The sequence below is a fragment of the Ostrinia furnacalis genome, unplaced genomic scaffold (assembly GCF_004193835.3).
Source record: "Ostrinia furnacalis isolate ACB-3 unplaced genomic scaffold, ASM419383v2 OfSCF7086, whole genome shotgun sequence".
In the NCBI taxonomy this organism is placed as follows: domain Eukaryota; kingdom Metazoa; phylum Arthropoda; class Insecta; order Lepidoptera; family Crambidae; genus Ostrinia; species Ostrinia furnacalis.
Genome location: NW_021137325.1, coordinates 388,119 through 411,880, shown reverse-complemented (window position 1 = coordinate 411,880; position 23,762 = coordinate 388,119). Strand labels below are relative to the sequence as shown.

Below are 23,762 nucleotides of genomic sequence, written 5' to 3'. Positions count from 1 at the left end.
TACGGACATACATAATGTTATCAAATATGTATTGCGAAGCCACAGTCAATATATTGATTTCTTTAAAAACTTCTCTAAGCGAGTCACGTGGTAATTGATAGATAGCCTAGAAACGTCACTAATTGATAGATAGCCTAGAAACGTCAGATTTGAGTTGTTGATTGAGTTGCAACACACTGACATGGCTTAGCTGTGTGTTAGTACGTCACGGATACATGGCAATTGGCTTTCTGATAGGATGTAATTTGACAATTCACAGGAAGCACTGAAACGCTAACAGATTTGATTTATACGGTTTTCAGACGTTAGACGGAATACGACTTTTCTATAAGTTAAGGTTAACCAACGCGATCTGATCGCGTGTTATCGCGTTGGTTTGGCCGAACCTCTAGTAAGGTTAGTAACCTTTTAATTCTAGGAATTTTCGAGGCTCGATCTAAACTTTCTGATAAATATAAACCGATTACTGAAAAGAAGTTCTCAACTTGACAAAAAGGTAAGACTTCGAGGAATTCGATTTATGTTAGTATATCCGAAGGCAAAATCATCAACGTCATTCAAACTTCTCGACTTTTATAGTGGGCGTTTCTTCGTTTTCTGTGATATTGAGAGATTTAAACAAAAAATACTTAATTGGGTTATCTTAAGATCCTGAATCGGCTGAGTGTTATTAATACTGTGAAACTCCTAAACTCTAAATTGAATTTCATTGCCCTTTTACAGGCTTACCCGCTTATCTTTGAAAGAATAAACCAGCAGTCATATAAAAGCCATACTTTTTAGGTTTTAAACATATTCTGTAATAGTCGTAAGAGAGGTGATTACGACTACGAAAATACAAACCATAACGTACTTAGTTCAAATAGTGAATACGTGAGGCTCTCACATGGAATAATAATATTTGAATTATTTCTACTTTAATTCTCAAAGGGCGTAGCAGGATAGTCTTGGAAAAAGTGCCCCCAAAGCCTGAAGCTCGAAACTGTGGTCAAACGATACTTTGTATAAAGATAGTATATTGTGCAAAATTTCACCCCCCAACACCCCCCAGGAAGCCACGCCACCCATCTATACCTAAAACTGTTTTATTTTTTTTCTCCAAAACTATGTAACTGACGAATTTAAATTTTTGCACAGGTATAGTTGTGTCTCATAGTAATAACATAAAAAAACAACAGCTCTTTAACTACCTTCCATGATGGAAAAAAATAAAAATTGTAACACCCTGTATAATGATTTCCTTTGGTAGTACAATCACAGATTTTTTTTAAAAATGAGTGCCAACATTCGACCTACGTAATCCCAAAGTTTTGTCTATCTAGCTAAGGTGTAACATAGCTTAATTAATTATAAATAAAACTCTTAGGCCATATTTGAACAAGAATCTTGTTTATTTTTCTTAACTTAAAAGTTTTATTTAGTGGTGTTCTTATTAATATGCGTTCTTTTATGTTATTCGGGTGCAGTCCTGTTGTCTCCCCTAGCCAGGGGGGATTTTTAATCAATGATTTGAGCAATTTGGCAAACATTATTTAAAAGCCATTTATTTTTATAACATTTAAGAAGTACTGGAGTACCTGACTGAATGCCATATTCGTATTACCAAACTGAATAGAACCTTTTTTTTATGCTAGACAAGGCAGGTATTTGACCGCAATCGCACCTGGTGTTAAGTGAGATGCAGTCTAGGATGGTACATATCTGCCCTGTAAGTGCCTATTCACTCCCGCTCTTGCACACTTTATTACCTAAACGTATTGCAAATAATAATTAAGCGAAAAAATATAAGTTGCTGGTATCGGGGACTATTTCTGACTATTCCAAAATCTGCTTTACTTTCTTTTAACAGATCGTAATGAATTATCCCTACTAAATATTATAAATGTGAAAGTAACTTTACCTGTANATAATATTTCTTTCTCTTTATGTCCATTTTTTAATTATACTTCGATCATAGAATTAGGTACTACAACGCACGCCAGCGTCCTGACGGGCGCGCGCGTGACACTCGACTGATATAATACCCGCCGGCGGGGCGCTTCGCTGTAGGTAATTATCGGATGTACCGCGCGGAGTGAGCCAGGCCTGGCTCGATCTAAACTTTCTGATAAATATAAACCGATTACTGAAAAGAAGTTCTCAACTTGACAAAAAGGTAAGACTTCTAGGAATTCGATTTATGTTAGTATGTTATTGTATCCGAAGGCAAAATCATCAACGTCGTTCAAACTTCTTGACTTTTATAGTGGGCGTTTCTTCGTTTTCTGTGATATAGAGAGATTTAAACAAAAAATACTTAATTGGGTTATCTTAAGATCCTCAATCGGCTGAGTGTTATTAAACTGTGAAACTCCTAAACTCTAAATTGAATTTCGCCCTTTTACAGGCTTACCCGCTTATCTTTGAAAGAATAAACCAGCAGTCATATAAAAGCCATCCTTTTTAGGTTTTAAACATATTCTGTTATAGTCGTAAGAGAGAAGCAATATCTTGTAGGTGACTACGAAAATACAAACCATAACGTACTTATTTCAAATAGTGAATACGTGAGGCTCTCACATGGAATAATAATATTTGAATTATTTCTACTTTAATTCTCAAATTTTTATCAAATAAAGATTTTATTATTATTCATTTATTTATATTTTTGTCTTAATTTTAAATATTTTTTTTACAATGTAAATTACACAAAAGAAAAAGTATATTATTATTATTATTATATACTTACCTTTTACTTTTTCTGGTTGAGTCGTTGATGCTTTCTTATGGACTATTTTCCGTGTAAATCGCATCACTGCGACGGGGCTCGGACGGGATGGCTCTAATGCCATTGGAATTTTATAACTATTATGTTATTTATCTGGAAAACAGCGTAATATTACACATTATTTGGCAGGCACCTGAGAAATTCGATACATTTACCAATGTCACCCTAATAGTTAGCTTATGATCGAGACGTTCGTTAGGCAGGCGAAAGGTCGTGGAACCAAGTCCCGCTTAAAGCACAAAATATTTGTGCTTAAAGTAGTCAATTTGTATCAGTGTAAAGTCTTGTTTGTAGTTACTGTGTTTAAATAAAGTATTTGTTTCAGTGCCCACACTTCGAAGAAGGTCGCCAAAGTGATCATAGTGCTAATATGGTTCTTGGCGCTCTCATTGGCAGCTCCTATGGCCATGTCGTGGGTTGTCATCATGGTAGACGAACAGGACCCAAGTAAGTTAGTCTACGTGATATCAAAACTCAATTTGAAACTCGCAAATGAAACAACGAACGCCGTTACTTAAATAGCCCAAGTTCTTAATTAAATAAGATAATTTATTGAGGAATACTCAAATCGAATTCGGCAATTTCCGAATAGCAAGATTTTCAAGATTTGATTAGCATTTCAAAATAAATAAGTAAGTTTCAACATGACGCAACCCAATTTTTGCAAGAAAGCGAGTTGAATTAGGGCGTAGGTAAAACGTATCACGTTATGCTTATGCCTCTAACTGACTGGAAGTAAGAGATACTAAAATGCTTGCTGTAAGTACATTCTTTACACTTTTACTGCAAAATCGCACGTATTACAACTACACAAGATGCCACCGTGTCTATCTTGACGTGCTGTCGTCTGTGCGTAAAAAAGGATATTCTTTTCTTACAATAACAAAAGATGGATGGTGACATGAAAGGTAAACACTCTCTCAAAGTCCGTCTAGGTATAACGCGCTACGAATAAACAATTTTACAATTATTAAATGTTAAATTCATTTAAAATCTGAAATGAGTTTTGTGCTCATCCATACGAAGAGACTTAATATTATCACTAGGGGGTAATCTCGGAAATTAACGAACCGATTCCAAAACTTTTCGCTCATAGGAAAGCACCCGCAAACCACACCAATTTCAACGATATGTTTGCTAAACTTAATTGGTGGGTAGAATTTCTGTAATATTCTATGCATAATTGCCTAAGTTATGGTTTCGGTTTCTTCAACTTAAAGCCTAGGATAATTCCGCAAACTATCCAACTAAGTGTTAGGCGTGAACCCGCCCGCAATACAATCCGGTCGTAGATATTTCACATTTGGGCTTAACTATCTTGATCAAACTAAGAGTCCAGTGATTGACAATCGAATCGACATCTAAATCGTAAGCCTTTGGGAAGTGGTTTTTATTTAAAAGTTATTTTCTTTTGCAGTAACGAAGATCTTCTACAAAAAGCCATTCTGTGCTCCCAGTGAGTTCGGTCTACACTCGCTGGCTATATACCGGTTGATTCTGTATATATTTCAGGTAAGTTGACCCCATATTATTTCTCAAAGCCCCATGCACGCCCCACCTTGTGCAATATTTTTAATGGTTCCAGTAATTACAAATTCTAGAGTCACTTCGATCTTAAAAATTGTGAAAGTTCAATTGAAAGGATTAAATGTACTTAATACGAGAATATCATAACGTGTTACATCAAGCGTTAGCAGCTTCAACAGTATCTAAAGAATGCCATATTGTAACTTAGTCACGAGAAATATATGGCCAAACTTTAAAGTTAGTTGCTACTTTCTTACGAACCTGTGCGACTTCATCACATTCTTCTTGCTGATCACGTAGAAAGTTACATTTGACACCAAAGTATTTTATGCTACAAACATTTTTGCGTTTACGAAAAAATGTATTGTACTTNTTGTACTCGCTTGACAGATTGTAACCACATAAACCGTCCTTTTTGTCACCCGAAATCGAATTTCATGCCACCAACAGATTGAGTGTCACAGACTAATAAATAATTTCAGCGTTGAAATCGTCCCCGCCGACCTTAAAAGCTTTGGTGGTTCGGGGGATGTTTACGTATATCCAGGAAGTGTGGTCCATTTAATTCCATTAATGATTGGCATTTGTCAACATGAACTATGATAAATGGTATCGTAATGTTGGGAAGAATTCTATTTCGGTATAAATAGAAGCATACAAATAAAATATCCAAATAATAAATCCTTTCGTCACAGAAATGGCACATCTCTAAGTAAACGATTCTGATATTGGCTACTTTTTATGTCCATAATAATACTTACTATGAATACGCACCTTTATACAGGGTGTTAGGGGTAAATAAGCAAAAACTTAAAACTGTGAACTCAGATCACGGTCCCAAAATGGACATCAGATATTTTTTTCTCGGTAATGAACGCTGAATTTGCTCGATGGCTTTTGTAGACCTAAAAATTTTAGTCATGCGTTGTTTTTTGAATACCTAACGTAATTGAAACAATTGATTTGTGGTACTGAGCATGTTATTTGAATATTTAATTATCTTTGTATTATGACTTTTGATTGACCATAAAAAAACATGAATTTTCCGACAAATAAAACCACTGGTTTTTAACCCAGAAGCATTTTAAGTTCCAGCTTGTTTGTCCTTACACCCTGTGTAGTTATTCCCGTCGCGTGTCTCTGACTAGATTAGTGTAAGTGCACTGGACGCCGATTTATATGCGTCAGCCGTGGATCAGGCTCATTTGCCAGCAGACTCGGGAGCCATCGGGAATTTTTATGAGAAGCTTGCCCTTGCAGTGTGATGGCGAAGGCGTGCTTCGAAGAAATATTTAATAAAGTATTCAGAAATGTTACTATACTTTCTCTATGTTATCATAAGGCTAATTTTACAACTGCGGCATTTCTTGGCCACATACGAAAATTCTTCATAGGTGAAACTGTAAGTAAATAGTTTTGGTACGACTAGTAATTGTAATGGTCTTGATACTTTTGCATTGCTGGAAGATTTTTACATTTCTTGTAGGAAAAGCTAATTTCCCTACATAAGATACAGTCCGCATTACAGATCGCATAATTTTCTGAATACTTTGTTGTTGTCGACACTATGAGATGCCACAGCTTTATGTGTCGTCGTCTGTAGTAAGTTTGGTATAAAATCTATGACGTAGCCAACCTGTGTGCCTACCATGAGTTTACGTTAGGTGAGTTCGCTAGCGAAGACGTCAAAAAATTCTATGAAGGTCTTATTTCTTGAAAGTAGCCTAAACTAGGGGCGCTGCACAATATGTCATACATTTAAATGTCATTTTTTTACGCAGTCGCTACCGAGCACACCTAACGTAAACTCATGGTAGGCACACTGTATTATGCAATATTACTCTGGAAAGTTAAAATTTCCACGTGGCAAGTATCGTTATTAACAGACGCCTGACGTGTGTTTGTTATTGCAGTACGTCATCCCGCTGTGCGTAATCACGTTCGCGTACGCACACATGGCCATGAAGCTGTGGGGCGCGCGGGCCCCCGGCACCGCCCTGGAGTCCAGAGATGCTAATCACATGAAAAATAAGAAAAAGGTCAGTGGAAATCAAACAATGATTTTTAAAAAGGTGAGAGGAAAAAGAAAGAGAATAAAGATTAGAAAAACCTTGGGTGAGTATCGGATCCACAATGACGATGAGCGGACGACCGCTTCTGAGTAAACGAGTAGGAAGTACCTACACCTACACTCGCTGATGGTTTTCAGTGCCTGATGGTTATAAAATCTTGCTTTGTAGCGTCTCTTATTGGGGAGGCATGCGCCCAGCTATCATGCCTGCCAGTAGCTGAAATTATGTTAATTACTTTGACGACGCCGTGACAACAGATTGTGATGCTCAACTCGGTGGGTCCGTTCAATTCCTATATTGGATTCAATCAAATTGTGTAAAATCATTTGGTGTACCTTTTTACCCGGCGTGGCTTGGACAATGCAAGAATCGACTTCTAACCGAATATAAAATAGGTATGATTCTATTTTTAGGAAGACACCTTATGGCGTTGTCCGATTGACCCATGTCAGATGCCTACGTGCGGCGTTCTGACATTAAGTTTACCTCAGTTGTCACAAATTACGCGTAAGATGTAGGAAAACTGGGAAAAACACATTCATTGAAAAAAATCGCGACGCCTATAAACCTGTAAATATAGGTGAGCAAAATAAATAGCGGGTAATATTTTAACTAGGCTTAAACGTTATAATCACCATAGCATAAACCATTAAACATATTAAACTGGTGATTATAACGTTGATTAATTTTGACCTTGGTGATGTTGCATTTTGGTTGCTTTAAATGACTGTCATGTTTACTGCCGTTAGGGCAAAATGGCTCCCATAAAAATTAAAGACTTTAATAATAGGGTTAACATTAAAATTGTGGGAAAAATCACCTGCTCAACGCATTATCGCAGACGATAAAGAGATGTCTGGAAAAATATTACGTGCATCATAATTTAAAGGAAAATCTTGCATTCTTAAATAAATTGTATACGAAAAATTGCCGAAAAATCCCTCTAATTTCTTGACGAAAAAATACGTGCTATAAAATTGGACAGCCACATTTTTCTTACCCATTTATCTCAAAGGGTTGGCAGTTCAGCAAAAACCACCGCTATATTTTGCTCAAATTCAGACATACCTTGTCATATTTTAAGCCTTGCCTTGTCATTTTTTTAGTTTCTTGTGAAAGTCATCTTAAATTATTTTGGTTTATTATAAAATATTGTTGAAATCATGTCGCTGTTGTTATAAAGTTTCGTGAATGTCTTTCATTTCTGAGATCTCTGTTTCTTAGAGCAAGTAGAACTCTTGTCTTGTTAAATTGTATTGACTTTAAAAGTTTCAAAATGAATAGACACTGTTTCACCTCTATAAATGGTCCCATTCGAGAAGCCAACAATAAGTTTGAAAGTTAATCGCAACATCATGTTTAACTATTCTAAACCTGAGATTATTCCTTCATAACTTCTTAAACACACTAAGATATAGGATAAAGGATTGCATATCGTCTCCTAAATTCGACGATAAAAATATTCCCAAACTTGATAGAACACTATATTCCGAATAATTATTGATTCTGGCTGGCATGGTCGCTATGGTTGAGAGGAAAATATTCCGTAGGAAAACACAGAAACAACGGCAGCTCCGCTAGTTCCAATGATTAAAGTACACAGATTGCCCGATAAGGAAAAAGTTTTCCGAGCTCTGAAGGGCATGATTAGCGCTCGACCCGTTCGAACAATTCGTTTGTTAAGGTTCGGCCAAACCAATGCAATCAGCCTGCGTGCGCGAAGGTGATGGCGATCAATGCGTTTAAGTCTGATCGCCATCGCCATATTGGTTTGGTCGAACCTTTATAGAGCACACTACAAAGAGAATAAGTTAAACGAACTGAATATTGTTTTACCTACTATATTCAGAATTGACTTATCTGTCTTGAACAAAATTGAACCGCACAAAGACAAGGGTAATTTTGTTTGATGTCTATCGAACTTCCGTTTTTCCACAAAATAGATCGTCTTGGATCACGATGAAGGAATTATAGGAATATTAACCGGATATAATCAATGCCTGGTCCAGCTTAGTAGTATCGAAGAAGGGAACCTCACAAGTACTTACAACACACCAAGACATGAGCCAAAGTAGGAGATTTCCTAAATTAGTCGCTAGGCCACCATAAAACATACTAAAGAAGAATATTTTCTATAAAAACACTGCAACTTTTTAACCATTGACATTAACAGGGATTCTAGTTTTATTCATAGTTTAACGCCTCCTATAGACATATACAAATTTCAACCGGAAGGCTTGTACTGTTTACTTCTTGTTTGCCGTTTCCTGCATTATTTACTACCTATAGACTTTCATTAAAGTTCATTCATGAACGTACAGTTTATGGCCTATTTAAATGTAATTTATGTTATGAATGATTTATAGATCTAAATTCGGTAGAACGTGTAAACTGAATCAGTGAACAGTTCACGTAAATTTAAATTTCTTGGTATTGTCACAATGGATATTACGGCAGCGGTTCTTTATTTAACGAAGTATAAAACGTCTACTTCAAGACTGATGAATAAAATTTTGAAATACTTAGGTCGTTACTCTTGGCTTTAATAGGAATTGTCACAACTATGAAATGTAATAAGCGCTCTGGATATCAAGCAGACTGTAAAACGGGATTAGGTTTTAATTCTCATAAAACGTTTAAAGGATATTGCTTACTGCCATTTTCGTTATTTCCAAGCGAATTATTTTCAATTAAACAATTTTGAGACATATTTAGGTAAGGTACGAGTATTACCGGTAATTTTGATGTAGAAGTACTTACTAATATTCTGAAATCATTTGATCTCTTCGAACTAATACGTTTCATAATTAAGTTATTAATTGAGTTACTGATTTAGCTAGCTTTATATTCGACTCGTGGGAAAGGTAAATTTGTTAAAATAGATTCAACCCACACGTTCATAATAATTCTGAAACAATGTGGGTGGCCGAGTCGATCATTAATTATAAAAAAATATGATTGAATTAATACAATAACTTGAAAATTTTTTTAGAATTGCCGCGTAATGCAAACCTACGCAAATCTGTATATTATGTTAATTTATGATGATAGATTGCCACGAGGCGTTTGTTTTCTAGCCCGTCTCTTAGGCTTTGATTTTCGTCTCAGCCTTTATAGTCCAGTCAATGAATGCCTTAACGACGGTGTATAGAGAAATCCGTGGAACACAATTTCTGACCTCGGGACTTTATTTAGCCTAGTTAGGTGGTGAACATAGCAAAAGTCCCCGCCCTTAGCCCTTGAGCCGTTGAACCGTTTGAGGCATATTTATGAAATTGATGTATATCTTGCAAATCTCAACACATGAGCCAAATTTGAAGTGTTAATGCACAGTAGTTTTTGAGTGATGAGGAGTCAAAAGTGGCTCAAAGTGGTTCGTCTAAATATACGCACGGTGCAGTCCCCTCCCTGGTACTAGGCTTAACATGCTCCCGCATGTCTAGAATGATTGCTCAATGTTGATTTAGTCGATTTTCTCCTGATGGGAACATGTAAGACAAAAATAAAATTTCCAATATTACAGACCTTCTAGAGCAGATGCCACGAAAACTATACAATTTATAGAAAAACTTGTCTATTTCACCTGTAGCAAATTGAATATGCTTTTTTTGGTTCAAAGTAGTCATGTCACTAGGACGCATAGTTTCCGAGGATTAAGCGAAAAACCGAAAAGTGGCACCTTTAAACCCCCCTTTCCCCGCCGGCTCAAGGGCTAAGGGCGGGGACTTTTGCTATGTTCACCTCCTAACTAGTCTAAATAAAGTCCTGAAGTCAGAAATTGTGTTCTACAGTTTTCCATCTATAATGCTTTATTGACTGGACTATTAGTATAATAAGATAAGTATGGTAATACCTACCAAATTATGTTTCGTTTAATTTTATGTAATACTATTGTAATATTGTACACAGGTGATCAAAATGTTGGTGCTGGTGGTGGCACTGTTTGCGCTCTGCTGGCTGCCGCTCCAAAGCTACATGCTGTTACAATCCTTTTTCCCCTCCATAAATGAGTAAGTAACTGTACCTGTCTAGTTTTCATTACACCTATTGCGTTACCGCGAACTAAGCTAGGCTCGGCGTGATCCGGTTAATTCTAGTCTGTGTAGATGTTACTGTAAAAGCGCGTAAATCGTTAAATATTAGGTTTTATTAGTAAATCTAAAGTTTTATAAACATGACTTGGTAAATGTTGGTTTTTGGTAGTCGTAGTAGTAGTAGTAGGCTTTAACTTGTCCCTCTTGCTTGCCATTATTTCATAACGACGTTTGGTGTGTTGGTTCGGCAAGTGGAGGCAGTCCACAGGTAATTTTTTAGCATGACCCTGACGTAAAATCTAAGATTTATCGAGTGTATGATAGTAAAAGTACGAAATTAACAAGGGACTCAGAAATTTGGACCATTAAAGCTGATAAATATTTTACTGGATTTTTTCAGATTTACCATACTTAGTATGGGTATTACAGTAACATAGATATTCTATCCAGGTAATTCCAGTGCCTGTTCAGGGATTTTCCCCTAAGCTCACATGCAGCTAAGGGTATTCAGAGTAATATGCTCGGCCACAAGCTACCCTCGACCTCACTGTTTGTCCGTTCTTATCTGTGAGGGCACAGATGACTGTTTATCCCGGTCATTTGTCACGTAAATTACAAGGACCATAAAAAGTACGTATGCTTTGAAGCGTTGTGTAGCACTAAAAGTAAACGGCAGTTTGGAGTCTTTATAGTTATTAATTAAATAAAAATGCCTTAATCCTTGACACGAATTCATAGGCTTCTTGGACCGTCTCAATCTTGAAAATTGTTTGTCTATTTCACGATTATTGTTTACCGTTAAATTATGCCTAAAATATCGCAAATATAATTACATTATTACTTTAAAATTGAAATTAGTTCAGTATTATGCATGAAAAATGTGTCCATCTTCTGAGTTCTCACAAAGTTTCGCATTTATAATTTAGAAGGGTTTTAAAATTCATAAAGTTCAGAGGCAGTAAAAGTCACTTTCGCACTACGAAATTAGTATTTCACTAAATTCTTATTTGACTTACTGAAAATGTAAGAGCACAAGGAAACTCATTAGTAATCGGAAAAATACTTTTATATTGATTTTAAGATTATGCTCTGTGCTAGATGATGTAATATTTGATAAGATTTTCGATAGTCGTTAAAGTTACATCAATACGATTTCAAATGAAAATCGAATGATGCGATATCTACTCTTGTCTTTTACTCTCAGTGCTGGATTAACCCATAAGCAAATTATGCAATTGTTTACTGGGGGTAGGTAGGTACACAGATATGGATTGTTCAGAGTATCAAGTAGTCTTAATCCGGCACGCTACCAATCACGTCCAGCTGAACAGCTTTACGACATGACTGAGCTGTCCCGCTAAGAGAACTATTAATAGTCACTCAAGTAATCTTGGTAAGAGATCGATTTAGTAGACATCGTCACGCCACGACCATAAGTACCATCGGAAAAGTCGTACGTCAAGTCCTATTTACTGCCGTTCTAACACATGCCCCATCTAGGGACATACGACATTAAGTCTAACATATTGGTTAAGGCCATACAAAGTTTTTTATGATCACTGGGAACTTACTCGTTACACGATAGATGTAAAAGAAGAAAATTAACGATCGTCTAGTTTGATTGTACACAAATGTTAGCAAAGGGATAATTGTTAACTATAGTTAAACGTCAATATAATTCGTTGTTTAATTTTGATAAAATCACAAACCAATAGGTACATCAGTTCACTGGAATTACCTTGCCGAACGAACACGATAAAATACTAGCTTAGTTAGAGCTTTGCACGGGGCTTAAACACTGTTGGTATACAAGAGAATAATGGACTTAATGAATATTTAAATGCAACCGCATTCGCAATAATACTCGTAGCAGCGCCGTGTGCTGATTTGTTGAACTAATTTGTCAGCTACGTTGCGGGATAATTAGCAACGTTGCAGATGACTTTTATAAGACGGCTTGCTTTATTTATTTGTTAAGCTTTAAAGTAACTTAATGCACGTTCTTGCATACGGAACGAGTTTGTTGTTGTTAGCCGATATAATCATAAGTTAGGAAAACGTATTAAATAGTGTGCTCGCTCACATTATTTCCCGCGCGAACTTTTTGTTTTTACGCCCCCCTCGATAAAGTAACATTGTGGCAGATTCAATCTTGCGATTGCTTCACGGAGTGAAGTAATGTCTGTACGAATTTGTCACAAATATTAAAGGCTTCTCCAAATAGAACGCATACCAACAGCCGCGTTATAGCGTTAGTAGAATGCATGCATAGCGTTAGTAGAGTACAAGCGTAGCGTTAGTAGAGTTGTAGCTAACGCTGACGTTATGTTTGACATAAAACTATCCACATTCTACCAACACATTTTCGGCGCTATGCCGGCGAAGCCTTTTAGTCTATGGGGGCTGGTAGATATAAATGTTTTTTATGTCAAAGTTTCGCTATTTCCACCGCGTAGCGGGACAGTGTGCATTTTTAAAAGACGCACTTAGCGATAGGGTCCTAAAATCATAATAACCCAATGAATATCCGGCTGAACATTGCAAATGAAGTGAGTAACACTCGGAATGTTAACCAGCGGAACATGTCGCAAGAGACAAGGTTTGCGTAACTTTTGCCACGGAGGAACGAAGCGACGCAACTCTGAAATTAAATTCAACATGACTTTTAAATTAATTTAACAATGACGTATCTCGAATTAAAACGCTTTTAATTACTGTCACTATGTATGATAATGATATTTTTTATAAATAGTCTCTCGCTTTATATAAGTCTTTTTATAAGACCCCTTGAAAGGAGGTACGCCTTTGTTTTAATATTTTCTTCTTTTCACGTCACAGGTCGTTGTAATTTAAGGAAGAGGAAAAATGATAACGACTTTTTATGAAGCATTAACCTCGTAAGCCCGGATGTGCCTAAGAAGGAACTAAAACTTTCAAACTCCGTCCGTCAACCAATTCCAATCAGGACTAGGGCATGAATATCGGAATCTCGGAATCTCGTAATATCGGATCTATCGTAATATCGGAATCAGATAAAAGTTTTAATTGAGATTTTAAACAAAGCGTTTAAACGCGCCACAACCTGCCACAAAGTCTAAAGTACATGATTGGCAAAGACCAATGATTTTCTCATGTCTCTCACCATTACTTTTTGTCCCACTGCAAATATTAATGGTTAATTTTACTTGTTTTAAAACAATTTTAACACTTGCCGTACTTGGTCTTAGCAATGAAAAACGACATTTCAACTCCCTTCCAAACATTAATTGGACTATCATATGGCCCGTTAGTTCTACGTACCTACTATGTGTCCTGCCCATAGCCACTTCAGCTTGCTAGTCCGTCAGACTATGTCAGCGACTTTAGTTCGTTAACGGAGCTTCTCATTTCTGATTAGATCTCGTAAAGAAACACCAAGCACAGCCCTCTTCATAGCACGCTGTGCAACTTTGAGAGCCCACGTTTCCGACCCGTATATCATCACTGGTTACACACACTGATTGAAGACTTTCGTCTTTAAGCACTGAGGTATTTTGGACAAAATGATGTTGTGTAGTTTCCCGAACGCGAACCAGCCGAGTAGGATTCGACGATTTACCTCTTTCTTGAAATTGCATCTATGATCATCTATGAAATTGAATACCTGAATCGTTTGTCCGAGGTAGACATACTTGTCAACAATCTCGAGAATCGAGCTCCCAACCGAAAATAGGTAGGGCGCAACATGGTCATAAGCTTTGTTTTGTCCATGTTCATTCGAAGGCCTACCTGTTGGGAGATTCAATTAAGGTCTTCGAGTGTGCCATGTTGGGAGACCGTATGAATGAGACACGGGTTGTAGTTAGCCTCTGATATTAATCTGTTTATTAACACGAACTGCGTGACTATTTATATATAGACTAGCTGTGCCCGCGACTTCGTCCGCGTGGAATAATGACTTTGGGTAGGCACTTTTAATAATTTAGTCTAATTATTTTACAAATAGCTTTTGCCCGCGACTTCGTCCGCGGAGAAGTCGAAAACGTTCTCACACGATTTTTAAATGTTTTTAACGTTATTATCTAAATGTTTGAATACTTATAAAATATAAAAATCTTAAAGGTTAAATAAACATGAAAATAAATTTTTCTTATATTTTATGAANACTCTTCAGCTTTATAATATTAGTATAGATTAAAGGTAAATGACGTCACAGCATCAGCACTATACGTGATAAATGTGCTGACACTGTGAACGTGATCAAGATAAGATATGAAGAGATTTAGTATTGTGCATACCGGCACATCGAGCATTGTGCCGAGGTCTTCCAGCGATTCCGCACTAGTTCGCAAAACTGACGGCCGATGGGGCAGCAAGGTTCTGGAGTGGGGGCCACGTACCGAAAATCGCAGAGTAGGACTGCCATCCACAAGGTGAACCGACGACTTCAGGCCGCTACCAACCAACCATTGTGAAAATTATTGGGGGAGGCCTATGTTCAGCAGTGGACGTCCTATGGCTGAAATGATGAAGATGATGATGATGGCCCGTGGTTTTGTAAGTTGTACATCGATAATCAAAAAGGAACAAATTAAAAGCATATTCAAGTTTTTTACCACTACCTAAAATTTTTGTAACATTTGACTTGAATGACTACAAATCGTTCCGCCAGTATTGGTTGATGAAGTAAAAGTTTGTTTGATACCTGTTTTACAAAAACACTAAAATTCTTTGCTAGTCCATATTGGCCTATTATCAGTAACCAAATGCAATGGAATTGGATACCCATAACATACAAAAATGGTTTTAAATACTTCAATTTTATGATTTTAAGAAGTGCTGTTTTGTACCAAATTAAAGATAGGTTGATTAAAATCATTATTTTACTGTATACAATCAAGAAATGTTACGAAAATAATCAAATATTCAATTTATAACACAAACTCAATTCCGATATTAATATCGGAATTCCGATATTGAGATCTAATATCGGAAACCAATATCGGAATTGAAAACCTTCCGATATTACATGCCCTAATCAGGACGTTGGAGACAGACGCGGAGTCACGGGGCAAATATTCGTAATGCGCCTTCGGAAGTCCCAATCTGCGATTCCCCTAAAGAACGTCACAGTCGGATGCAACCTCAGGTTATTACTTTACTTATTACTTACTTTCTTCTTACAATATTCAACATAATCGTCGGAAGGTATTTAAGGGAAAAAAAATCTGGACACCGCGGTGTAGAAATCGGCGCTCAATGTGCTAGTGTCATCTAGCGGCGAGCGGCGCAAACACTTCCTAAACTGGATACATCTTGCAATAAGCACGGTGATCCGCGGAGGCTTGGTAATGCAGGCGAACACCACGAGATGGCGCTAGTAGTATTGATTGATAAATGTGACATTGTTACAGTAGTCAGTAACGCCGAGACATTTTCGGAGGTGAATTGTAAGTATCGCCGGATGTGCCTTCAGAGGAACTAAAAATTTTGCGATAATTTTAAGTTCAAAAATTCGCGCCTATCGAACAAAAAGAGTGATAGTCTTTGGCTTAAAGTATTCAAAATCAGGTATCCGAACTTATTAATGTAAAAAAAAACAAAATGTCACTGTCAAATTATCATTTTTCTTTGACAAGGTGGTTCTTCCGAGAGGACGTGATGTACGATTAATTTTTTTTCTTCACGAAAGCGTTGTTTAATTGAAAAACTAACCAGTATATTAAGTTTAAATACTGCTAAACAAGCAAAAAAAACATTTTTACCAATTCGAAGAAGTTTTGTAAGATTCTTTTTCGTTTGAAAATAATAGTTCTTTACAAGGAACATTCGGTCTTGATGGTGAAAGTTTTATTTTTGTACATTTTTTCTATGGAGATGGATTGAGTATTGGACTTTTAAAATTATTATATGATTGAGAAAAATTACCATGAGAACGTTCTGATTTTTAGTTTAATAAATATTATAATTAACATGAATATTCACTTTACTTCTTATACATTCTAACCTATCATTATTGTATGTTATAAAACCAATAGTACTTTTAAAAGTACTAATTATGAAACATTAAATTAAATTAAAACACTTGTACCTTTTCAGTTACATTTATTTATATCATTATTGTATCTTTATGTAGTATTAATTTATTAAAAAGTTTACATTTATGTTTTACTTTAATGTATAAAATACAATTTATTAACTTTTTCTTTTTAAAGTCTGTAATACCGAATGTTCTTTTAAGAGAAAACATTTTTTTATTATTTTTCACCTAAAATAAGCTCTATGCACTATTATCTAGGGCCCCTGAAAATATGAATGCAAAAGAAAATCTCTAACATAGATTTTTTTTACTCGAAGTGCTCGGCGTTTACTACTACAAATTATTCGTTCTTCTGAAAGCACATTAGCGATACTTAGAAGTCGACAAAATTTACTCTTCGGTCTTACGAGGTTAAAGCTACAGCATAATTATTATTTTAGCCAATTAATTTCGTGCCTCAATTGGTGTCTTTATTTCTCAATGCAGTGTATTTCAAGCACACAATATTCATAGCATGATTAGAAAACTTATTAGAAAAGGATAAAACCCATGTACTAATACTAAAGTAATGGTCAGAATTTTGTACATGGTATTTGTAGGGAGGAGCGGAGTCTGTACACTTGTAAACTTTATGAAAATAGACAACTTTATAAAATACGACATAATGTATTTGGATAGTTGTGGGAAAGCACACAATACTATAATATGAATCTTCCTTGTCAATAATTAGAAATCTTAATTTTAATTTATAAGCAAAAATCAAAGAACCTTCGAGGATAAACAAACAGATGGGAAAAAGGACGCTGATAAAAGCCTCTTTTACAAAAATCAAAGTTAATGAATTTCCATTTAATGTTTATTCATTAACGTTTTGATTGTTCCCATTATCTTTCCTTGGCTTAATTGCGTTAAATTAATTGTTAAGTTTAGTATGGTCCATTGCGGGCCTGCAGCACTCCTTGAAAAGATGTGCATGTGGATTGAGTGATCCTTGATTTACTTAACTTGCAAAAATTTAGATTGACAACAAAAATCGAGGAAGGTTTATTTAAAATATGTGAAAGCATTGCGGTGAAGTAATAAAAATTGTTAATCCAAATTAATCGTCATAACTTTGGGACGGGACGTGCAAGGGATTTCTCAATTTGTTAATAGTTTTAACATATTATTCTTAATAATTTTTCAATACTATAAAAAGAAGTACAAAGGCTTTTTTTTTTTTTTTTTTTTTATTTGTGGCAACCAAACCTCTCTGGGAGGTTTATTTCTGCCAATGTCGAGTGAAAAATATTGACATAGTTATCAATAGAACGTGGGTGTTTCAGTTCTATTGATTTTTCATGGATTCCGTGGAGTTAAGTATGCCCGTAAGCAGGTTTCGAGACGCCACCGGGTCCAAAGCGGGTTGTTCGTACGACAACCCACTCGACACTCGATGCGTGCGTATTTCAATGTTTTTTATAATTTATCACTTCACTGCACTTTAGAACACAAAATAACACCAAATTTGTACACTAAAGTCCATTAAATAATAAATTGAAACCATTAAAACAGATCGACCATGCTTCCCGTTCAACTACCCTCCACGGAATCAAAGGCTTTATATTCTGAAGTAAACATTTTGACGTTTTCTTAAAGCGTGCGGTATTATTGACCATAACATTTTTATCTCAGGTTTAACAATTTTTTTTCTTCACTGCAATGCTTTACCATGTTTTAACTAAATGTTCCTCGATTTTTGGTACGATTGAAGCAAGGATCACCACATGCACATCTCGAAAAGTAATAATGTGAATAATAAGGAAAAACCGTTTCGATTTTCAATCTGTGGGACTGCTCCCGACATCTTTTCTCAGAATCAATGTAATAATAAACGTTCATGAATATTGAAAAAACCGTTATTTGAATAACTGTTTTATTGGCAATGTATTTGTGTGCTTAATACTTACCTAATGAGGTTGATGTTTACTTAATGGATGTTTTTGAGTTATAACCAGGCCTGTTCATCTTCGCGAGTTTACATCAAAACAAAACACGCACGATGGCCCCCTACAGGATACTATTCGACAAGGCCTCACATACGAGCGAACATTGACTCACACACGCGTATTCTTGTGTATGATGGAAAAAAATAAAGAAAATGGTGTACTAAATACTGTGCAGTATTTAACTGCCTAAATAATAATAAAAACACAGAAGAAGAATGTACTATTTTAAGTTGCCTGAAGACACTGAGAGGTAAAAGTAGTTAAATATTATTCATGATAATTCATGCTAAATCATGTATTTCCTCCGCCATTTTCTGCAGTTTCGCACCTCACGTCACATCATTTTACCGAAGTCAGCCCTATAGCTTCGGCGCAGTACCGATCACTGACGTTTGTCAACAAAATGGCGCTTGACTGTTGAGAAAAGCTAAATTACACCATATTGTTAAGTACCTACATTGAGCATACATTTTTTTAAATATCTTCGGGAAGTAAAACTTCTGTACGTAGTACTTATTATTCTTCTGTGTGTTATAACTGTTTTTATTTACGTGTACAATCTTAATTCAACGTAAAGCTGTTATCCAATATTAATATCTACTCAATAATATATTAGTTGAAGTATGCCTTGTTAGTTGAGAGTTTCTTATTTTTATTTCACAGGTACAGGTACATCAACGTGATATTCTTCTGCTTCGACTGGCTGGCGATGAGCAACTCTTGCTACAATCCATTCATTTACGCCATTTATAATGTAAGTATTGACTTCAATAAACACAAATTAGACACCCCACAGACTTTTTAGTAGGCCGGTATTTTGGTCACCTTCCAATTTGTATGAAGAATCCATTATGAAAATATGTATAACAACAATCCTCAAGAAGCTAGTATGCTAATTTTGCATGTTACTGCAGGTTACTGCTAAAATACTCTTAATGGTGTTATAAATTAGGTGCTTAATGAGTTGTACAAAGTTTAAAATTGGAAACAACAAACTGGGTGAAGCGAAACATACGAAATGGTAATGGTAACCATTCCAAAGTCTCAAAGTAGGGGCGCGTCACCTTTTTTTCCTCATCGTTTCCTCGACCTTCTATTCAGACTGAAGCAAAAAGATTTTTCCGATTCTTATCTTTGCAATTGTCTTAGAATCTAGCAAAAAGGATTTTCTTCAAATTTTACCTTTTAGGAAAGCTTTCCATATTATAATTCTAGAAACTACTTTTTTTGGCGCTTTCATGCGAATTAAATATTTCTTGGAAATTTATTAGAAATATAGAAGTGGTAGTCAAAAATAAATATTCTGAGGCTGTTACTACCTCATTCCAACTAAATATTAACGGCCGATGTAGTACCTACTTGAAAACTTGCACCTGGGTGCGTTCAAAATATATCTATGTACTTTTATTTTTATAATGCCTGGAGGTCTAATTACTAAATTATTAGCTTCTCACGAATTTAAACTCTCAGTCGTAATATTTGTTTTCCCTTATTTTCATTCTTTCCCGTGCTGAAAATCCTTGTTAAGGGAATGAAGATTGATGTCCTCTTTGATTACTCTTTTTGATAAGGTGCCCCATTGTTTTTGTTTCAGTTAGTGATGTAATAATAGATTATTATTTCTCATTAATGATTATTAAACTGCGGCGTCATAATTTACGATTCCTCGAAATGTTTAATTGATTTTGTTAGCGCACCATTTGATGTATTTCAAATTGGTGCGCTTCTACTAAAGAAACTGAATCTCAAATTCTCAAAACTCGATTAATTTTAAACCCGGATTGATGCTTTTGATTGGTCGAATTTAAATAACAGACCAATCTCAGAACCGAGATTGAATCGAGTTTGGCATTTGTTTTGTAATAAATGGATCTGAGATGATGTTCAAGACAAATGGACTGACGTGATCATTAAAAATCGACCCACGTGCGTTGTGTCTAATCTAAACCTTAAATAGGGAAACATACGTTTATAAATACATGGCTTTTAGGCCACCAAAATACTCTACATCAATCCTAACCTAATGCAATAAAGAACATAATTATGTTAGACGTGTCGTGTAATACAATCAGGTCAAAGCTGCCCCTAATTAAAACAAATGTTTCCTTTTTATTTTTACCCTTTCGCATTAAGGTTAAGTTTGTTTCTCTTTTCATTTATTCATGTTTCATAAGCTTTTTTGCCCGTGGCGTGTTGTTTGATGTTCAATAATATGAAATACCGTTAAATTATTAAAACGGATGTGTTAGATATTGTAGGAGAGCTCTATAATGCTCTAGCTAGAGGTTATTGAAATTTTTACGCTTTATTTAAATATTCTTCATATTTCTCGTCCATAAATCGTGCCTAAGACTTTCATATTCTAGCTGGAGTCAAGCTGAATCTCAGGGGGCTACAACTAAACGAGCATGGGCGTGTAAGCCGAAACGATGAGTCTTATTTATGGCTCCAAGTCTCGCTTCAGTAATTTAGCCCCTATATCTACTTCAAATAAAGATTGGAATCCAGTCACCTGCGGACGTGTATCAAACGGTCTCCGATTTACATCGCTCGGCTCATTCATATCTACATTAATAACACTTAGAGACGCCGGAATAGGACAATAGGAAACCCCATTAATTGGGACCTTTCACGTGATTGATGGTACGAATTAGCTGTTACAATGACTTTATTAGTGAAGCAATGCTTGTATAATTTATTAGTCTGGACTAGAACCAAACAAGTCCTACCTCGTTGTAGGGAACGTTACAATAATGTCATACATATTCCAAGAATATTCTTTGAGTTTGGTTATTTTAATGAGGAAGCTGGGAATGCCGGTAACTGTTGGGTGGCCGGTTTCTCATACCGAGTTTCTCAGTCATTTTGTATGTATTAGGGTTTCTGATTTCTCGACTTATTTTTTTTCTCGAGTTTCGGGAATTCTCGAAGCCAAAGTCTCGAGTTTTCTCGGGTCTCGAGTCTTTTAATTAAAACTGTTGAAATCGGTTGAAATTTTATAAAAACACGGGTTTTTATCAATGTTATAATGTGTCTGAAAGAGTAAGAAACAAGAAAACATCCACACAAACTTTCGCATTTATAATATTAGTAGAATAATTATAACTTAGTAATTAACTAAAGGAACAAAAGTCAAAAAGTCGCGTGTACTTTAAGGATTAATAACCATAAATATCTGGAGCTCCAATTGAATCACTTGATTTCCAAAGAACACAAGTCCAAATTAATTGAAAAATTACGATAATAAACCTACATTTACAAATAAAAAAAAACTTTTAAATAAATTTTTAAACTTAAAGATAACGACTTGAATAAACGTATTTACGAGTACCTAAACTAACAGATACTTAGTTAACAAAAAATCAGTCAGTTATACAAACATAATAAAATATAGCATACTCGTAGGTGAACATTATTAGTTTCGGTTAAGATCATTACTTGCAAATCAAATTAGTTAAAAAAAGGAAAGACTAGGCCAGTCTTAACGCAACGTTAACCTATTAAATAATTAAAAACTTACTTTTGTCTAAGGAAATAGGCTTTCAAGAATATTAAAGCTTCAAAATCGAAACTCGAGAATTCTCGAGCTCCGGTAATTTTTTTCTCGTCTCGAATGAAGCCAAATTTCTCGAGTTTTCTCGAGTTCGAGAAAGCTCGAGCAGAAACCCTAGTATGTATAGAATACTTAACAAAGAGCTAGTAGGTAGATTGTACGTAGATACTTCCTTGAAAGCGTGAACTGTACTGCTCTATCTTGCCGTTTAGGACACCTGCGCATAGCCATTCTAGAATAATATTATTGTAAGGTTCTGTTGTGTAGACTAGCAAAACTATCCTTGAGTTGGCCACAATAAAGTCTGAATACAGATATCCTTTTTACAGTCTGCAATTCTTTTTAGATTACCACTTTTATATTTTTAGGATTTTTATACAACTGTTACATTTATGCACTTAATTTTTGTTTTTTTACGACACACAATATATGTCATATAGTGATACTTTCACGTAGTTGTCATTTCTCAAACTTGTAATATTACGATAATGCAAATTTCTCCCAACTGTAGATACATCTAAAAGTTCTGTCACAACAAGACGGTTGAAGATGTTTATGTTTCTAATACATTTTCAAGTAGGTAAAGCGCTTTACGCAAGAGGTTTAAAAGTTTTTCAATTATAGCACTAACTTTATTTGTTATAGGAAAAGTTTAAGAAGGAGTTCAAGCAGCGATTCACTTTTGGACAGCGGCCTAACAGATTCGCCAACGATAGCTACGAGGTACTTACGAATTAATTTACAAGTTGAAAACCCCGAATAAACTCAAACAAATCCACGAATAAACTCTACCTCTACTAGCAGTTTCACTTTTCTTGCAGAATGTTATTGTTGCGAGATTTATTGTATTTGGGCTAGCATTGCTTCATTTACAACGCTATACGCTTGGGAATTTGCATATAGAGGTTCGTTTAATATGGAAAATACAAAACTACAAATTGGTCTATGCTGTTCTACAGCTTTTTCCTGAAACGTGTGAATAAAAATCGTCACATCATTGCTTATTCTCTCTTGAAAATGGGAGTTTTTCTAACTATTTCAAAGCATGTTTAATCCCATTCTATTCCTCAGTGTATACTGGGTAATTACATGTTGAGTTTATCGTTACGACAACAGAGAAGTGTTCGCTTTCTAACGTGCATTTAACTAAACGACTTCATTTGTTCCAGGACGGACAATCGTGTCGGACACGGATCTTATCGTTCCGATCCACCAACGAGCGCAGTGTCTACTCGGCGAGAAAATCTCTAAACATCACCCCGATCGATAGCATAAAAAATCCAGCTCTAAATCCGTGCCATTGCTTACGAAATCAAAACAACATGAAAGAAAACGGATTTCGTTTCTTGAAACCCGACGATTACTCCCATGATGGCAATAGATACAGGAATAATGAGGGGACCAGCAGAAGAAAATATTCGGGAAAACGAATGGCTAACGGCAACGATATGCCCATCGGAGACGAACGGGTCACTGAGCTGTATATCTTCCCTAATAGCAATATAGTCGAGTTCACGGACATTACATACGAAGACAAAGTGTGAAAAGTGAACAGTGAAATTATATTTCCATTTCAATGTGATGTGATAGATACAAGGTTATGTAGATTTAACGAAATAAATTTTAAGTTAAGAGTTGAATTATGGAGTCTCAATAATAATCCTATAAAGCAATATTGAAAGATAATACTCGATAAGTGGGTTTGATATTGGTGATTTCATTTCCAACGTTTTGCTCTTCAGAACTTTAATCGACTCTTAAACTTTCATTACTCCACTAAGGTAGAAATAGAGAAAACAATA

The 23,762-nt window shown here is 35.6% G+C and overlaps 1 protein-coding gene across 1 annotated transcript in view; it reads left to right on the top strand.

The window, feature by feature from the left end:
* The window catches only part of NGR-A23 (neuropeptide receptor A23), a 33,313-nt gene extending 9,666 nt beyond the window's left edge, over positions 1 to 23,647 (top strand). Inside the window, exons 2-8 of the mRNA XM_028319058.1 lie at positions 3,093 to 3,214; positions 4,185 to 4,279; positions 6,208 to 6,333; positions 10,276 to 10,376; positions 19,071 to 19,161; positions 22,606 to 22,683; positions 23,130 to 23,647. Of these exons, the coding sequence (XP_028174859.1) occupies positions 3,093 to 3,214; positions 4,185 to 4,279; positions 6,208 to 6,333; positions 10,276 to 10,376; positions 19,071 to 19,161; positions 22,606 to 22,683; positions 23,130 to 23,504 (988 nt within the window). The 3' untranslated portion in view covers positions 23,505 to 23,647. The remainder of the gene's footprint in view (positions 1 to 3,092; positions 3,215 to 4,184; positions 4,280 to 6,207; positions 6,334 to 10,275; positions 10,377 to 19,070; positions 19,162 to 22,605; positions 22,684 to 23,129) is intronic.
* The last annotated feature ends 115 nt before the right edge of the window (positions 23,648 to 23,762 follow it).